Source organism: Acomys minous (genome assembly GCF_964271855.1).
Source record: "Acomys minous genome assembly, chromosome: 16".
NCBI classification, from domain to species: domain Eukaryota; kingdom Metazoa; phylum Chordata; class Mammalia; order Rodentia; family Muridae; genus Acomys; species Acomys minous.
In genome coordinates this window covers 47,835,411-47,853,853 of record NC_140498.1, presented here as the reverse complement: position 1 = coordinate 47,853,853, position 18,443 = coordinate 47,835,411, and the positions used below count along the sequence as shown (strand labels likewise).

The following is an 18,443-nucleotide window of genomic DNA, read 5'->3' as shown; positions in this document are numbered from 1 at the left end:
ACATGCCATGGCATGTGACCCCCCCATAAATAAATATTTAAAAAATACAAACAAAAAGCTATCAACACATGCAGTAAAATGGGTGAAACTTTGAGTCATTAGTTTTAGTCAAAAAACAAAGTGACTAGTGGATTCCATTTACGGGAAGCTAACAGAAGGGACAAAACTACTATCTGGCATTTGAAATGACGATTCCAGTTTCTACCACTGAGGCCTATCCTTAGCCCTGTTTTTTACTTTGTAGTTTGAAGCAAGGTTTCATTAAGCTGCCCAGGCTGGCCTTGAACTCAGTCTGCAACCCAGAGAAATCTTGAACTTCAAGCCCTTCCCGTGTGGCAGTCTCCCAAGCGGCCATGCTACCAGGCCTGGCTTTAGCTTTGAGGGCTTTATAAGCTGTTTGCTTATTTGCTAGTTACCTTTTGGAGGTGGGGTTGTATGCTGCTCAGGCGCTGCAGGTGTGCAGGTGTCACCTAGGTGTGCACTATCTGAGGTGTCATTAGGCATCACTGGAGCTTAAGACCTTTCTTCCAAGGGACGAAAGGCAGAGGTAGGCCTTTGAAATGATATAGGCGACTAACCAAAGGTCAAGTGTACACATCTAACAGCGAGCTTCATGCTCACTCGCTAGATTTAGAGCCTGCCAGTTTTCACATCCCAGGCTCCTGGCTCACCCTTTCTGGTGACTTATAAATGGCAACCACAGGGCCACTTTTTGTCTGGTACAACTTAGAGAAAAAGAGCAGCAAGTGAGTGTGCGCGCGCGCGAACGTGTGTGTGTGTGTGTGTGTGTGTGTGTGTGTGTGTTGTGTATGCGCGCGCGCGAGTATGTGCGTCCATACGCAGGGGAGAGAATGTATAGGTTTTTGCTTTTAGGCTCCCTGCTCCCTGATATCAGAATGGGTTCCCATACCAGGGTGGTGAGACATTGAGAGAAGCATCGGAGCAGACTCTCTGGGCGGGTGTGTGCGTGTCGGCGTGCCTTGCGTGGAGCAGGGATTGCTGCACCCAGCGCGAGGCACCGGAGGAGGAGGAAGCAGTAGCAGAGATCTGAATAATTGATTCTTCAGCAGCACCAGACGTCCGGGAGCGGGCGAGAGCGTGGTTTCAGCACCAAGGTTGCGCGCCACCGCAGCGCCCCCCCATCTCCCCCCGCCCCCGCCCCCCGCACCAGCCAGACACCTAGGTCGGCCTTGCTCGCTGCCGCCGTGCGCTCTAGAAGAGGGTGGCCGCGCTCCGCGTCGCCGCCTGGGGACTGCGGGGTCTGCCTCGGCCCGCCTCCGGGGTGGGCGGCTGCAGGCGGACGGGAGCTCCAAACAACGTCGGATTGCGCGGGGGTTGCTGCGTTGCGTCTCGCTGGCTGAGAACAAGTCCTAAGTTGGTGTGGTGGGTGCTTCTGCCTTCCTCTGCCTTCCTAGGCGACCGCGGCAGAAGCGCGCCCCAGGATCTTGGCTTCTCCAGTGCTGTGAACCGCGGTGGCCAGGCACTCTCCTGGGCTCCCGTTGGCCAAGTGAGGGACTGGACGCCCAGCGCGGAGCTGGCCCCGCAGCAAAGGGCCCAGAGGGAGCTGCGGTCCTCCGCCCGCGCCCTTCTCGGCCAGGGACCGCGGGGATCCCCGGCCACACGCGCGCGCGCATTCCCACACTCACTCTCTCTCACACACACTCACTGCACGCCAAGCAGGAGCTGGGCTGCGGAGAGGGTGTCCAGGCGCGCTCAGAGGACCGGGCAGCTGCTGTCCGGAGTGGAGCAGAAAGCTGGGCCAGGGCTCTAGGAGAAAGGATTCCGGGGTGCTGTGCCAGAGCATGGGGCCAGATGAGCTCTGAGAGTCGTGGCCGCAGCAATCAGCCCTGGAGATGACCAGGGGTGGCCACTGCTGAGAACTATGTGGAGAGAGGCTGCGGTGAGTGCTGGCGCGGGACGCGGAGCCTGGGTGGGCCCTGCAAGAAGCAGGTGGGGGAGGTCTGGATAGGAGGGGGCGGCAGGACGCACAAGAGGGTCGCTACGTGGGAGTGATCACACCTCCCTCGGGAATCCGGGACCGCGGGAGCCCGCGTCCTTCCCTCCCCCTCTTCTCCTCCCGGCTCGTCGCAAACTCAGCCAGCGCCCCCTCCTTCCCTCCTCTTCCCCCCCACCTCGTCCCCCCTCCGCGCGGGGCTCAGCAGCTTCTAGTCGCACAACTCCCAGTAGCCGGCGCCCAGGTGGTGGTAGGGGGTGAGGGTGGAGGTTCCCAATAAGCTTCTTGTGGGTGGCCAACCTGGGGCTTCCACTCTCCGGTGCGTCCCTGAGAGGAGCCCCGATTATCAGCCACAGGGATCGAAGATCCGCACCGAGGGTGCTATCGGCACCAAGCTCCTGCTCCTTCTCTGGTCGAGCCCCCAGGGTACATAAGGGGGCTGTGAGCACTGCAGACTGCATCCCTCCCCCCCCCCCTTCCCCCGCACTGGTGGGCTGACCCTGCCTCTCTATCTCTTCTCCGCCCCGGTTAGAGCCCTGCTGCAGAGCCTCCGGCTGGGATAGCCGCCCCCCGTGGGGGTGATGCGGACAGCGCGGGACAGCCAAGGGAGCGCGCGGGGGCCGCAGCATGCGGGAACCCGCTAAACCTGGTGGCTGCTGAGGCGGCCGAGATGCTCGTGCGCGCAGCACGCCCCATTGCATCCTCCACCTTCTCCGGCTACAGGTATGTCCTGGTTGGTGATACTAGCTCCCTGGGCCTAGGAGGAGATAGGCTCAACCGGTGAAGAGAGTGAAGGAGAGGGTTTTGAAGGGAGAGGGGGTGAAAAGAGCAAGCAAGAGAAATCCGGAACGAGAAATCTGGAGAGGGAGAGTCCGGTGGTGAGGCGTTGGAGGAGCACCAGGTGGCGCTGCGGCCTTGCACTCCAGCTTGCTCACCCTAAAATCCTAGGGCTAGAGTTTGCCCCAACTTCCCCCCGTTGCAACAACACCCGGGCCGAGGGGCGCGCGCTTGCACACGCGTGCACGACCGTGCAGGCATTTGCAGGCAAGCACCACTGTGCACCTGGCACAGTACTTGTGTGCGCACCGCCTGAGGACGTTTTAAAGCTCCAGCTGGCCGTGGGCATCTCTCCGGCGGCCTGGAGATGTGCACAGAAAAGCGCGCGTGTCTGTTAGCATGTGCAGCCCACTGCCCACGTGCATCTAAGATTTGGCTCCAGGGTCTGCAGTGGAAAGGCAAGGGAGGAGCTGTATACTCCTCGTCCATCTGAGAGGTTTTTGGGACCCTACCCCCTACCCCCGCACGTTCTTTGCCAGCTCCCACGCGCTGGCCCGCTCGCGGGGGCTGGGGGACGGCATTCCTACTCTCCAAAATTCTGCATTTTACACTGCGTTAGAGACTATTGCTTCTGTGCATCCCTGTGTAGGGGGCGGATCCTGGGGTGGCTTTCCTGAGTGGAAATCGGCTCATGGCCTCTCCCAGCGAGGTGGTGGTGGTGGGTCTGGCCTCCAGTTACCCCAGCACCTGGGAGCCTGGGGTCACAGATAGCGTCCTCACTTTGAAGCGCTTGGTGTATCTCCTGCCGGGGAGGAGCGGGATCTGCAGCCGGTGGGTGCCACTGATGGAGCGAGGTCTGTGGTGCACCGGGATAGCTCTCTGGGGGTGGGGTCAGTTGCGGGACGCAACAGACTCAGGCTGCGGTATGCAGGCACCGCCTCTCACGCTGGGGCTGGTGGAGAGTTCTGTGCGCGTGAGCAGGGGGGCGGGGTCGATAACTTGGTCTACGCACCTGGGGAGGAAGAAGGTTGCACAGAGGGCCTGGTCTGGGTATCTGTTTGCGGGTGGTGGAGAGGTTCATGGCTCTCTGGGCGGTCAGGAGCTGTGGTCTGCATCAAATTTGGGGAATCTTGTGTGGGATTTGGACCCACTTGGGGCTGGGGGAAGCGGCTGGAGACAAGAGAGAAGGAAGCGGGATGCCAGGATAGGCTTGGTGACAGGGATGGAGAAACACCTTGGAATGGAGTAGCACATGGCGGTGGACATGGGTCGAGGAATGTGCCTGGCATCCAGTGAGTGACAAAAGCATCCAGTGCTGGGGCCCGGTTTCACACTTGCCTCCTAGAGCGGGTGCTGGGGCAGTCATTCCTGTCACCAGGGCCCCTCAGTGACCGCCACCTGTCTCTTGCTCTCTTCCACCTTACAGGGACCCTAAGTGGCGACCATGGGCAGACTGGGCTACTGGATCTTGCTGGTACTGCCGGCCCTTCTGGTCTGGAGCGGTCCGGCGCAGGACGCGGCGGCGGAGAAGGGTCCCCCAGCGCTGAACATTGCGGTGCTCCTGGGTCACAGCCACGACGTGACCGAGCGCGAACTTCGAAATCTGTGGGGCCCGGAGCAGGCAACCGGCTTGCCCCTGGACGTGAACGTGGTGGCATTACTGATGAACCGTACTGACCCTAAGAGCCTCATCACACACGTGTGCGACCTCATGTCCGGGGCCCGCATCCATGGCCTCGTGTTTGGAGACGACACCGACCAGGAGGCTGTGGCTCAGATGCTGGATTTTATCTCCTCACAGACTTTCATCCCCATCTTGGGCATTCACGGGGGTGCATCTATGATCATGGCTGACAAGGTAAGGCCGTGAGGAGTGGACTGCCAGGATCCTGGAGAGGCAGATTATACAAATGGCAGTAACCACAGGGGCTTAGGGCGCCCCTAGCATCTGCTCAAGTGAAAGCAGGTTAAGTGGCCTCTGGCCTATCTGAGAATCGCGCTGTGTCTCTCTAGCCCAGACATGATGGAAACACCGTTTGCTTTTGGTTGTGAAGATGGGGTACTCAGACGCGCTTTGGTGTGCCAGGAGGAGCAGAGAAAATACACAAATAGGAACTGGGGGTGGAGATGGAATGCTTGGAGATTTTCAGATAGCTCAGAGGCACAGCACGCATGGGGCACTTGGACCAATATGGCTTTATTCCTATTGTCAGTTGAGCCAGAAACTCCATTTTCTTTGTTTTGGTAAAGTGATTAAAACTACTTTAAAAAATTACTAAGGATGGGTATATGAGGTTTTTAGAAAAAAAACGCAAGAGGGGACAGATTGGTGCTTGTGTAGACTTACAGACAGCAGCAGGAGGCTCTCACCCTGGGGCTGGAGGCCTGTGGGCAAAGCTCCGCCTCTAGGGAGGAGGAGTGAGTTTCTGGAGGCTCTGGGGGTCGGAGGGCATGAGGTTCCCTTTGGTAGCTCCTGTGTGGGCTGACAACTTCACTACAGGGCTTCCAAAGATAACCAGATGGAAGGCTCTGGGAGCTGGGCCCTGATATGGAAGTTGAACTTCAGAAACAAGGGAAACGTGTCTGACTTTCTTGCTTTCTTTGGACAAGAGTTCTTTGGTTTGGAGAAGAGACGGGAGAGGCTTGCAGGTTGAGTGGCATGTCAGGAGAGCTTGCTATGCAGAAATTAAGAGAGGAAAGAAAGTTGGAAGGGAGCGATAAAAGTAAACTGAGAGAAAAAGAGGAGCTAGTGAGTTAGTAAGTCAGACCTCGCAGAAGCCTCAGGAAGGCTGGGAGGGAAAAGGTGGCCGTACTTGTATTAAGTGGGGTCTGCAAAGGGCCTTAGAGTTACTAGAACACCCTGCAACTCTCAGACAAAGTGGCTGAGGCACAGAGGTGTTAGAAGACCTCCCCAAGACCACACAGTGGATGATGAAAACAGAGACCTGTTTTTCTGGTCTCAAGCTGTGACCCAGGGCAACCAAACCTAACCTTTAACACTATCTGTCCTTGTTTAAGAGGGTCAAGGTATGTGTTCCATCACATACGAGGTAGGGAACCATGGGGCAAGGGGGGGCGGTGAATCAGATTAGAGGGCTTGCGCAGTTGAGAAGAGGCACCAAGAAAGAACATGGCGGCTCCTGTTTGGTAGAGGGGAAAGGGATTGTGAAATCTAACTACTATGACTGATCTTCCCTTTTCAAAGTTTTGGTTACAGAAGCAAACACACAAAAAAATAAGTGTAGCAGGGCATGTAAAAAAAAAAATACAGGTTAAAAAGGCACACAGCTTTTTATTTTATTTTATTTTATTTTTTATTTTTGGTTTTATTGTTGGAGACAGAGTTTCTCTGTGTAGCCGTGCCTATCCTGGACTCACTTTGTAGACCAGGCTGACCTCAAACTCGCAGAGATCTGCCTGCTTCTGCACAACCCAGACACCTGCCCCCGCCCGCCCCCTGCCATCCCTGAAAGTTCTAGGATTACAGGTGTGTGCCGCCACACCTAGCTTAAGGCACCCACCTTTGATCCCAGCATTCAGCAGATAGATGTCTGTGAGTTTCAGGCCAGCTTGGGCTGCGCAGTGAGAGTCATCAAAGAACTTTGTTCCCACGTGACCTGTGAAGGTGGTTTGAGGTTGGGTGTGTTTTGTAACTCTCTGTCTCTTCCTTCTGACTATGAGGTGACAAGTATATGGGACAGGCTCTCATTTCCAGTACGGGTGGGAATGTGGGTACAGAGAGATTCCCCCCAATATGAGCACTCCTTGGCGTGCTATGAACTTGACCACCAAGGAACCTTGATCCATAAAATGGTGGTCTCTGTCTGCCTGTCTAGCCCAGCCACTGTGCCTCCCTTGAAAGAGAGTTTTGAGAAGTCAGGGGAATGGGTGACCGTGTCGTTTTTCCTCTTGGGAGGGAAAGTGCCTTTTGGAGACACGATAAAAGTGCCCTTAGGTGAGCAGAAGAGTAAGGGAGGAAAGGACCCAGGGAGTGGCAAGGTGACTGGGAGGGACATTTCTAGAGAAGACAAGATTAGAGTGCTTGAAGAGCAAGAGCAACCAGAGGGACAGGAGCATCCATTGTTCGAGCACATCAGAGGGACCTGCGGCTCCTCACTGAGCTGGCGCTTTCCAGAAGTGGCTAGGAGAGACTTCCGCAGCCCTGATTGTGTCAGAAATGGAGGGAGATGAGTCAGGATGGCAGGGAGTCACCGAAGTGGGGGAGAGACACCAAGGAGCGGGCTTGGAGGGTGGTGCTTGGAGAAAACCCGGATGTGGTTAGAGAGGAAAGAAGTTTTTCTGAGCCGCAAACAGCCTTTCCTTCATTTGGAATGCACATGTTTGGTGAGTCTCTTTATCACCTGCTTTGGTGACTGCTTAATGTTCCGTGGATTTTATTTAGATTTATAGAACCTGTCATGGGTTGTCTAAAACTGCCTTGCTTAGGTGTGCTGACGGTATTGTGACCAGAAAGCCTCAACTTCCCCAGACTGACAAGCCCCACAAGGGGATTCCAGCCGGGGAATGTCACCCAGAAAATGTCACACCTATGTCATTTTCACTTCTGATTCTTCTGACTTGACAGCATGATAACAGTCAGTTGATTATCAGTCAGAAGGAACACACACACACACACACACACACACACACACACACACACACACACATTCACACATGCATGCACACACTCAAGCTTTCAGGCACACATCACTTTTTACTTTTCTCTCAGTCCACTTGATCCTTGAACAAAGTTTATAACAGTGGTTCTCAACCTTCCTAAATCTGTGACAGTTCCTCATACTGTGGCGACCTCTGGCCATGAAACTGTTTTATTTCTACTTCATAACTGTCATTTTGCTACTGTTATGAATCGTAATGTAAATATCTGTGCATTTGAGTGGCCTCAGGCCACCCCTAGGAAAGGGTCACTCAGGGTCTACCTTCAGGTTGAGAGCCACCAACCACTTTACACTAAGTGCAGTGGTGTCAGGTGACAGGTGTTTGAGGTGCTAATCTCAAGAGGTGGTCTTGCAAGCTCATTAAGTTGGTGGTGAGCACTCAGCTTGGGTAGATGAAGTTCTTATCCTACATTGTCCAAGAGAGACAGACTCATGCTGCATAGGAAACCGAGCAAGTTGATTGGACCTTGCATCTGCTTCCCATCCTTGCACTCGCTTCCTTTCTCTGGCCCCTGGTAGAAAGGCTGGATCCATGTTTTTCCTACATCATCTACCCATGCCAGTCACCATGTGGATTTTGCTCGGTATGTTTATTTTTAATTATTTATTTTAAGATTAAAAAACGACTTATTTAATGTTTTGCCAGGGTGCATGAATATTCACCACACGTGTGCCCGTTGGATCCCTAGGATTGGGATAATGGGTGGTTGTGAGCTGCCATACGGGTGCTGGGAATAGAACTTGGCTCCTTTGCACGAGCAACAAGTGGTCCTAACTGCTGAGCCATCTCTTCAGCCCGTGTGTGTGTGTGTGTGTGTGTGTGTGTGTGTGTGTGTGTGTGTGTGTGTGCAGCAGCATGTGGGGGCCAGAGGAGCCCTTGAGCGTCGTTCCTCACGTGCCATCCACCTCCTGCACCTAGAATGTAAGCCTTTGAGGGCAGATAAAAAAAAAGTGTTCATGTGTGTGTGTGTGTTTTGAACTAATAAATTCTCCTCCACAGACACTATAAAAATAATGTCTTTTCATTGTAGAGCACTTAGAAGGTACATTAAAGTTTAAGGAAGAAAATAACAAGCTCGCCGTAAATTTTATCAGCGGGATTAACAGTGGCAACACGTGCGTGCGTTTCTTCTAGGAACAGTTTGAAAGGCTATAATTTCAGAATTATACTATTTTTATGTTACTATTTTTTTGTAGTCTATACAAAAAGTCTGAGTTGTTTTTTTTTTCCCAGAAGACTAAAGTGTCTTTAGTTCTGGGAAACTCCTTGGCCTGTCTGCTGGATACTTCCTCCCTTGTCTTCTTGGTTATTTGCACTATTTTGAATTGCCCTTTCTTTATTTCATACACATGCAACTCTATGCAGTAGTTTCTCAACCAACTCTCCTTATACTATTCATATATATTTGTGAGCTTATTTTCAGAGCAAATATATTTTATTTTTAATTCAAATGGAATTACATCACTTCCTTTCCTTCCTCCAACCCTTGCCAGTTACCTTCCCCCAAGACTTTCCCATACTCTACTTAAAATTGCTAGCTTCCTTTACTTAGATTATATTTGTTCCGTGTGTGTGTGTGTGTGTGTGTGTGTGTGTGTGTGTGTGTGTGTGTGTGTGGTATGTGTGTGTGTGTGCGCAAGTGTATATAAACAGAGTCTTTTGAGTCAGTTTTGTGGTTTGTGTCTTTATGGTTGACCACTCTTCACGGACAACCAGTAAGGAAGGTCACCAGGGCCTGATGAACCCCTGGTGTCCTGTCAAGGAAGACCTCAACCTTCTGATCCTCCTGCCTCTACACACCAAGTGCTGAGATTCTATGCACTTGAGACAATGTCCAGTTTATGGGATGCCGGGGCCCTGTGAAAGCTAGGCAAGCACTCTGCCTGCTGAACTGCAGCCCCAGTCACAGAGTTTCCTGTGCCTCGTATCTGTAAAGGAACGTGCTTTTATTTATTCATTTGCCCTGCATTGTCGAGATAAAAGCCAGGGCCTCACCTGTGCTAGGTGAGCGCTCTCCCACCACGCTGCACCCTCAGGCCTGGGGCACATGTTTCTAAACCAGAATCTCCATCAACAGCTCAGTCAGGAGCTTTCTTCTTTCTCTTCACTGTTGATAGCGCAGGCTGGACCCATCTGTGCTGGTGTCTTCCTCATGGCTCCTTGACACAGGCCGGGGCCTCCTGAGATGCAGCTTTTGGGGGCGGGGTAGTGCAGATGTCGTGGCCCCGTAGCTGTTAACACCCGCACACACATGGTTGATGCTGGACCTATCTCCCAGTGGATCACATGGCTTCCATCTTCCTCCTTGAAACTGTGGCTCTTTTGTCTTCCCTTTTCTTTCTTATTTAGTCCCTTTTTCTGGTGTTGGGGGTGGAATCCGTGAATATGTGGCTTGCTCTCTGCCACTGAGATGCACCCTGGTTTCAGCTCTAATCTTCCAGTGCGTGCATTTTTAGGGACTCCTCCGTATCTTTTGTTTTAAATTAACTATTTTTTGCATGTTTGTGTGTGTGTGCTCTCGTGTTACTGTGTGTGTGTGCGCGCCTGTGTGCTATGCATTCACGTGGAAGTCAGAGGACAACTTTCTGTGAGTCGCTTCTCTCTTTGCACGTTTTTTATGTCACAGTGCCTAGTCCATGACAGCGACACTCGAGCTTCTGTTTGCATCTCCTTTCTCTCTCTGCTCCTTAGCTTCCTGCGGGAGGGCTGGGATTTCTTCTGTGCACACTAGGCTTCTTACGTGGTTCCGGGTGGTGGAGCTCAGGTCCTCAGGATGTGACACAGCCTTTACCTGCTGAACCATCTCCCAGGACCAATCCTCTGTACTTTAGGTCTTTGATTTCTTGTTTTCTTTATTCCTAAGCAATACAATATAAATTAAAAGCACAGAAGAGTCCTGAACAAATTTTGTGTCTTAGGGGCCGCAGAAGGAAGAGACTTCCCTCTGGTTTTGAGCTAGTTTTATTTCCCAACCTGCTTTTATGTTTTTGAAACTTGATTATATATTCTTGGGATTTTTTTTCCTTGTAGTGAACTTAGGTTTGATTTTAAATGGCTGCAGAGTGTTCAGACCATGGTCAGGGGAGCTGCTCCTGGATCCCCTCAATCAGAGGAGCTACTCCTGCATCTCCCCACATCAGGGGAGCTGCTCCTGCATTCCCCAAGTCTGCTAGATGGTCACTTTGGGCCATGGTGTGCCTGCCTGGATGCTGCCCTTTGCTTAGGTTACTTGATACGTGTTTGCAGATTGAATGAATCAAGTCATTGGTTCTGCCTCCAGCTCGCAGCAGCTTCCGGGCAGACAAACATATCACAGTATGTTTCAGTGCTCTTTTTGTTTCCTAGGTGTGGACCGATTTCATACATGTGTGCCAACTCTTTTTCTCTCTTTAACAGGAGCTAATTACTAGCGTCCTGGGGACTAGCATGAATTAGGGGTTGCACATGAACTCCCCTGGAGTTGTGCTAAATGACAGCTCAGTGGTAGGTGGGGGAGGCTGGTGCTCTTGCAACCTGGCAGACCCCGAGTTGTGTGTGAGCCGTTGCGCTTTCCCATGAAACACATAAGGCTCAGGGAAAGGGCAGACATGCAGATCTGAGGAGCCCACTCAGCGGCTGCTGCTGCATAGGCAGGGAACTGAGGAGGGAGGGTGGCAAGCCCAGCTCTAGCTGCATGGAGAAGGCATGTCAGAGGCAGCCATCCACTGCCTCCCACACAAATCACCAGGGAGCAGCAGGCAGCCTCTCAGAAGGCGTGACTAACTCTTCAAGTGTTCCTCGGCTCTTGGGGAATGGCTTTGACCCTTCATGGCTGTGGTCTTATGCTTGAAGGGCTGGGTTAGTTTCATTCTGGTAGCCCCAGATGGAAAACACTGCTCTAGACAGAGTGAACCGGGAAAAAGGGATGCAGGGATGAGGGGGGCAAACAGGAAGTGATCTTAACGATAGTCAGTGGCGTCTACTGACTCATCTTGCACCGAGGCCATCACATAAAGGAGTGGTTATCGGGCCATTAGCTGGGTGGTTTGTTGTACCCACACCCCCCACAGCCTTTATCGCTCCAATTTCAATTAGTTACCAACACTTTAAAGTTTAAATCATAGCTTAAAAAAAAAATCTAAGGCCTGGCCACACTGCCACTTCTCCATGGCAACTGTTGGTTGAAAAGAAGTCATCCTCTCCACCTGTCGTCTTTTGACGATATTGTCTCTGTCTGTTGTCTGTTTCCTGATTTGTAGTGAGGTTGGTTCTGAATGCATTGGGAACCGAGACCTCTGATGCTTATGAGGAAAATAGCCATGCCTTGTTAATATTTCCTTTTTTTCTTCTTTCCTTCCTTCCTTCCTTCTTCCTTCCCTCCTTTCCATTTTTCCTTTCTCTATGTACATGTGCATGCCCATGAGGGCTCATGTACTTGTATAGTCGTGTGCGAAGGCCCAGGGAGCCTGTCTGACAGTCTGGCCTAGTGCTCTACCACCTCAACAGGCTACTCCCCTGAGACAAGGTCTCTTGCTGAATCTGGAGCTCACATTTTGGCTCAACTAGAGGGTCATTAAGTCACATCGGGCCTCTTGTCTCTCTGTCTACTCGCAGTGCGTGGGTTACAGGTGCTATTAGTTGGGCACTAGGGGCCCGAGCTCAGGTCCTCATCTTACACAGCGAGTGCTCTTGCCCACGGGGCCATCCCTCCCCAGGGGCTCCTCTGACCGCCCTTTATGCTCTGTATGCTCAGCGTGTATGTGCTGTCCTACTGCTGCCCGTGTTGATCTCCAGAGACATTTGTCTGGCCGGATGCAGGCCATTTGGCCCTATCTGCGCCACCCTCTGAGTGCTCCTGCCAAGTAAGCTTGAGTTGGAGGATCTCAGAGAACCCTGGGCCAAGAGTCTGAGGGCCTGAGTTCCATCCCCACAAACCCGTGTGGCCCTGGGATAACCCCTCACCATTCTCAATCTCCTGCTTTCCTTTGGCGAAATGAAAGTCTGGCTGACATCATCTCTAAGACCCCTTCTAGCTCTGGAAAAAAATTTTTTTTTTGCCTTCAAGGGAAGACTGGCAAGAAGTTTACCAAGATATGAATACTGATATTAGAGGCAGAAGAGTGCCTGTCTTTAGTGTTCTACAGAACGCGATGGTTGAATAGTTGTGTGTTGGCTCTTGGGTTAGATAACCCAGGCTTAAATTCAGGCCCCACCACTTGGCAGCTGGCAAACGCAGAGGTCGTTAAAGAATATGCTGCCTTGTCTTTATCCGCAAAATGGGTGTATCCGTTGTTTTTCTGTCACTGCGATAAAAATACCATCATCAAAAGCAATTTATTTTTACTCAGTGATTCTAGAGGGACAGAGTTCATCATGGTTGTGAGGCATGATAACATTTTTGCTTTCCTGGTGGCCAAAACAGGAAGCTGGCTCAGCACCTTTTCATGCACACGCAGGAAGGAGAGAGAGAGAGAGAGAGAGACAGAGAGAGAGAGAGAGAGGGAGGGAGGGAGGGAGGGAGGGAGGGAGGGAGGGAGAGAGAGAACACTAGGAGTGATGTAACTTCCTCCAGCAGGGCTCTGCCTTCTAAAGATTCCACAACCTTTCCCAAATGCTTCACCAACTGGGGATCAAGTGTTCAAATACTGGAGTGTGTGGGGGACAAACTGCCACGCTGGGACAATGTTAGCCCCTGGTCCCGGCGATTTAGAGCTTTCAGTGAAGTCATGGGTGCCGATGGCCTCTGGTGAGTGCCGGGCTCATCCTGAGGACTCTTAAGATACAGCACACGGTGTTTACACTTGTAATTGTTATTTTTTTTCACCAACATGCATTTTTAGCAACTACAAATAGGGGATTAAAAGTGATGCAAGGTTCTAAAGATATTTCCTCTGAGAAACTGGAGTTGAGCCCTTAGAAAACTAAGAGGCCAACACGGCATGAACCGTTCTTTCTTTAGGGGCCAGCCAGGCCCTGACTCTGCCCTCTTAGGACTCAGTGTGAGCTTTGCCCTGGTGTGGGAAACAAAGACGCCCACTTCATGATAAGAGCCCTTGAGACTCACAGTAGGGCCAAACCAGCTAAGACTGGCCAGTGCTCTGGCTGGTTGCGAACCTTTCAGTAACAAGCTCCACAGCCTTCCCTCTTGGGCCCAATCTTGCTGCCCCCCGCCCAACTCCTGTGCCCCAGTCTTATCTTTGTCTTTCCCTCTTTCCAGAATGGTTGCCCTTTTCTCAACAAAACCCCATGCCTATGGGCTCATGTCTATGCTTTATATTCTGCTTATTATAAAGCCTGTTAGGGATATGACCTTGTGTCTGCCTGTGTTCAGGAATTCTTGGCTGTTGGTAATTTTCTCTAAACTTTTGGTTCCGGTATGGAAGGGCTGTAGAGTTGGGGTGCCCGGGAGCAGCTGAATCTGTCAGGGGTCATTTATGTCTGGACAGAAGCTGGCTTGAGTCCCCTCTGAAAATGAACCATCAGATTCTTCCTCCGCTCCCCGCCACCCCAAAACTGGTAAACCGGAAGTGAGGTGTGGGTGATACAGAGGCAGCTGAAAGAGGAGATGATCTCTTTGACCTTTGCACTAACTGACTCCCCCGCTGGACCGTATGTCTGCACTGGGCATCGGGCCGTGCACTGTAGAACATTGCATATATTTTCCCATGTAACCGTGCCAGGGAGTAATGAGTCAGTGGGAGCCTGGGCAACCTGGCAGCCCCAGGAACATTTGTTTGAATCTCCTCTGTGTTGAGATGAGGAAATGTTCCGGGGCTGCAGGCTTTGCTGAGGACCACATGGCTGCAATGTGGGTCTACTGTGCTTATTTTTTTTCCACCTATTTTATTTCCCTTCCGAGTACATGATTGTGCTCAGCGGGTTTTGGGGACTCATGTCAACCCAGAAGACTGCCAAGCTTTATTATGGACAACCGAGTTTTAAACATATTTTGGGTTTCTTGTCTTGCATTATGAAGATGCTGGCAATGAAATTCAAATTCAATTTTTTTTAAAGAAATTGAAGTGATGGACTTACGCCGTAGTCTGTACTGCAGGGACCCCCTCCCCAGCTTTATTGATATATAACTGATAAATGAAAGTTGTGTATTTGAGGTGTACACATGATCCTTCCATATCCGTATACTTGGTGAAATGTACAGTCAAGCCAATGACAGGTCCCTCTTTTTACACTTAACATTATTATTATTATTATTATTATTATTATTATTATTATTATTATTATTTGTAATTTTTGTGTGGAATTAACTCATCTTTACTTCCAGCAAATCCAACATCTTAAAAATTTAATAACTTGTTTGCTTATCTATTTATTATTTATTTACTTATTTATCTATCTATCTATCTATCTATCTATCTATCTATCTATCTATTTATTGTATGTATGTGCATGGGCATGGGTAGGCCGTGGCATACTTGTGGCGGTCAGAAGACAACTGTTGAACTTGTGGAAATCACTTCATTCTTTCCACCATGTGGGTCCCAGGGAGCAAACTCTGGCCTCCAGACTTGGCAGCGAGCGCCCGTCTTTACCTGCTGAGCCATTGTGAGCATTCTTGCTGGCCTTTTTTTTTTATTAGCTACAGACACCACGAAGGATAATACTAAGTCTCTGGAATATATTCAGCTTAGAAATGAAAGCCGAAGCCTTTGGCCAACATCTTCCATGGAGTTAAGAAGAATTTGCACTATTTTGGGAAAGGGAGAAGATGGCTTTTCGGCTCACTGGGAGAGGAACTTTGCAGGACCACAAACACTGGACCGGACTCCTAGATGCACTGTTCAGCATGCAGTATTTTAAAAACGTATAAACTTTAGCTGCTTGTAATGGTGTATGCCTGTGATTCCAGCACTTGAGAGGTAGAGGCAGGGAGATGAATTTCAGATTTATCCTTTGTGACCCAGGGAGTTAGGGGCTAGCCCAGGCTACATGTGAACCAGCCTGTGCTACATGTGGCCCTCTCTCAAATAAATCAAAACAAAACAAACAAGAAAATCCAAGCAAAACAACAACAATAATGCCCCAAGCCAACAAAAGAAGACCCCCAAATAGTTAAAGAGATTCTAAGCGGTGATCCATCTTTTAAATGAATAGGGCCTTATTTCTCAAAGTATGGTGACAAAGAAAAGAGAATGGCGTCGTCACACATTGCAATTGCTGTAAGTAACAGAGTATTTGTTCCCTAGTGACTTACTTCCTTAAGGCGTCCAGCACTTCTATTTGCTATGGAGCCCCACATCTAAATGAGTGAAATAACATCCCATAAAGGACTCTCAGGTCCTTCCTGTCTTTACTTTGCTTTCCTTGGCAGCTGGCTCCCCTTACTTACAAGATAGTTGCCTGATTCTACCCTTACAACTCTAAGGTTACAGGTTTGTGGGTGCTGAGGATTTGAACTCAGGTCTTCACGCTTGCACAGCGATTGTTACGCAGAGGATTAGCTCCCCAGCCTCAGTGACTTCTTCTAGGCCGACTCTCACTCTGAGGCCCAGTCTGGTGGTGAAAATGCAGTTCTCTTGTTTCAACATCCTGTGCTGGGTGTTGCAGGCCTACACTAGCTAACTCAGAATCTGTCCCGCACGGTCTTCTGAGAACAGGCGACAGTTACCCCAGTGACACTTGTTTCTGTTAGCAGTGTTGGCAGAACCACCTGAACACTACAGCCACCCTGCCCTGCACCACCATAGACGCCGGTATCAGCACAGTTGCATTAGTTCCAGAGGGCGATTTTCTACCTTGAGATATTGCAATGTGTGCCAAGGAGGTGCCCTCAGCGTTGTGCAGGATCTAAAGGGAATGTAGGAAGAGTCTCAGAGAAGGCATTTAGGGGGCTTCAACTGAGGAAGGGAAGTCTGGGGGGAGGGCAGATTTGAGAGACATGTTCAGACGCCCTGTGGCCTGTGGCAGGGTGGAAGGTTTCAGTCTTCATCTTTTTGCTGTTGTTCCATGTGGAGATGGAGCTGAGGGTAAATTAAAGGCTAGAGTTTCAGTTTGAGGTGAGGAATATGCTATGTGTTGGCTATTAAGGCTTATAGAACTAGAAGCCCCTGTCAGGATGTGGCTCAGCCACAGTGACTGACTGTCAGGGATGAGGGAGAAGCCAGGGCTGGGACCATCTTTAAAAATTGTGGTTTTTTTTCATTATATTCATTTACTTATAATGTATGCATGCATGTGTGGGTGGGAGGATGCCGTTGGAGGTTAGCGTACAACCTGTGGGAGTCGTTTCTCTCAGTACTGTGTGGGTCCAGGGAGTGCGTTCAGGCCATCAGGCTTGATGCAAGAGCCTTTGTTTTCTGAGCCTCTCGCCTGCCCTTGTTAGGATGCTCTGCACAACTCAAGCCCTTCATCTGCTTTTAAATCCCAGAGCCCTGGTGCTTTAGGGCTTGGGATCTGGCGGGAAAACAATGCACTCCCTCCCTTTCTCCCCATGTGGGAGTGAGTTGGTGGAGATTGACTGGCGTGGGGAGGAAGTAATGAGCCCTGCGTCCTCACTTTGAAGCCCAGAGGACATATTCGATTGGAAAAGGAGGAAACCTATGTGTGTCTTGACCCAGCTGGCTCACAGACAGGGCAATGGGCAGGTTGGTGGCACCGTATTCGCCAGTGGAAACAATGTTTTGAGTGACTAACTCCCAGTGGTCTGTAAGTGGGCATTTCTGTAACTGCTTCCATTTAATCAGTAGTTACTTAAATATATTCATAGTTTTACTCTTAATATAATAATATGCTTATATTCTAGGGACAGATCCATTCTGATTTTCCCAGTTGTCAAATCATAATCATCACCATCATCATCATCACCATCACCATCATCATCACCATCACCATCATAACCATCACCATCATCACCATCACCACCATCATCATCATCATCACCACCATCATCATCATCACCATCATCACCATCACCATCATCATCACCATCACCATCATCACCATCATCATCATCATCACCATCATCACCATCACCATCATCATCACCATCATCACCATCACCATCATCACCACCATCACCATCACCATCACCATCACCATCACCATCACCATCACCATCATCATCACTCCACCTTCTCTTCTTCCAGTTGTAGTCCCTGTGTAACAAAGGAAGTCAGGGTAGGAACTCTGGGCAGGGGCCTGGAGGCAGAGCTGAAACAGAAGCCGTGGAAGGGCACATTTACTGGTTTGTCTCTCACAGCTTGCTCAGCCTGCTCTCGTGTATCACCCAGGACCACCTGCTCAGGGGCGACTCCACCCCTGGTCCTCTGGACCCCTCGCACATCAACCACTAATTAAGGGAAAGCCCCACAGGCTTGTCTCCGGGATAGTTTTACAGACGCATTTTCTCAATTGTGGTTTACTCTTCATAGATAACTCTTCACTTGAGTCAGGTTGACAAAAACAGGAAGTACTTGGCTCACAGGGTCATTCAGAGCTTAAGCTAGTCTGTGGTGATATGGGTGAGATCTGTGGACCACTTCATACTCTAGGGAAGGCGCCTGGAGTTCTCGTACACACTGTTACCTCCTGCACACGATGACAACAGGTACAGTTTCAGGGATTCGCAGACCCTCTGATGCCCACAGCCCTGCCGGGGACTGATTCACAGTGCCCTCCCCTTACCTTGTGGTCTCCCTTTCTGCACTTCCAATTATTCAGTCAATTGTAGTTTGAGAGCTGCAAATGGAAAATTCCAGAAATAAACAACACATGTTTAACATCACATGCTGTCCTGAATGGTGTGATGAAACCTGTATTCTCTTGTTTTGTACGTTCTGGGTAGAAACAAGCCATTTGTCCACTGTCTGCACGCGTGAGTGCTACCTACACGTTAGTTATTCTGTAGTTTTTGTTTTCGTTGTTATCATCATCACCTGAGCATCTGTTTTGTGTGTGAAAAAGAGAGAATGGGGGAGATAATCAAAATTATATAATTTATGTTGTAGAGTATTGCCAGGTGTCCCATTTTATTTAGTTATTGTTGCTGGTCTCTTACTGTTCCTAATGGAAAAATTAAATTTTATCATAGGTATGT

General features: G+C 50.3%; 1 protein-coding gene across 3 annotated transcripts in view; it reads left to right on the top strand.

The window, feature by feature from the left end:
- The first annotated feature begins 1,162 nt into the window (after positions 1-1,162).
- Positions 1,163-18,443, top strand: part of GRIN2A (glutamate ionotropic receptor NMDA type subunit 2A) — a 409,098-nt gene continuing 391,817 nt past the window's right edge. Inside the window, exons 1-3 of one of the 3 annotated variants that reach the window (XM_084762469.1) lie at positions 1,163-1,900; positions 2,487-2,677; positions 4,158-4,589. In XM_084762469.1, coding sequence (XP_084618595.1) covers positions 4,176-4,589 — 414 coding nt within the window. In that variant the 5' untranslated portion in view covers positions 1,163-1,900; positions 2,487-2,677; positions 4,158-4,175. Of the gene's footprint in view, positions 1,901-2,486; positions 2,678-3,411; positions 3,563-3,800; positions 4,024-4,157; positions 4,590-18,443 lie in introns of those variants that run through there. The other 2 variants (XM_084762471.1, XM_084762470.1) reach the window with 2 other exon arrangements.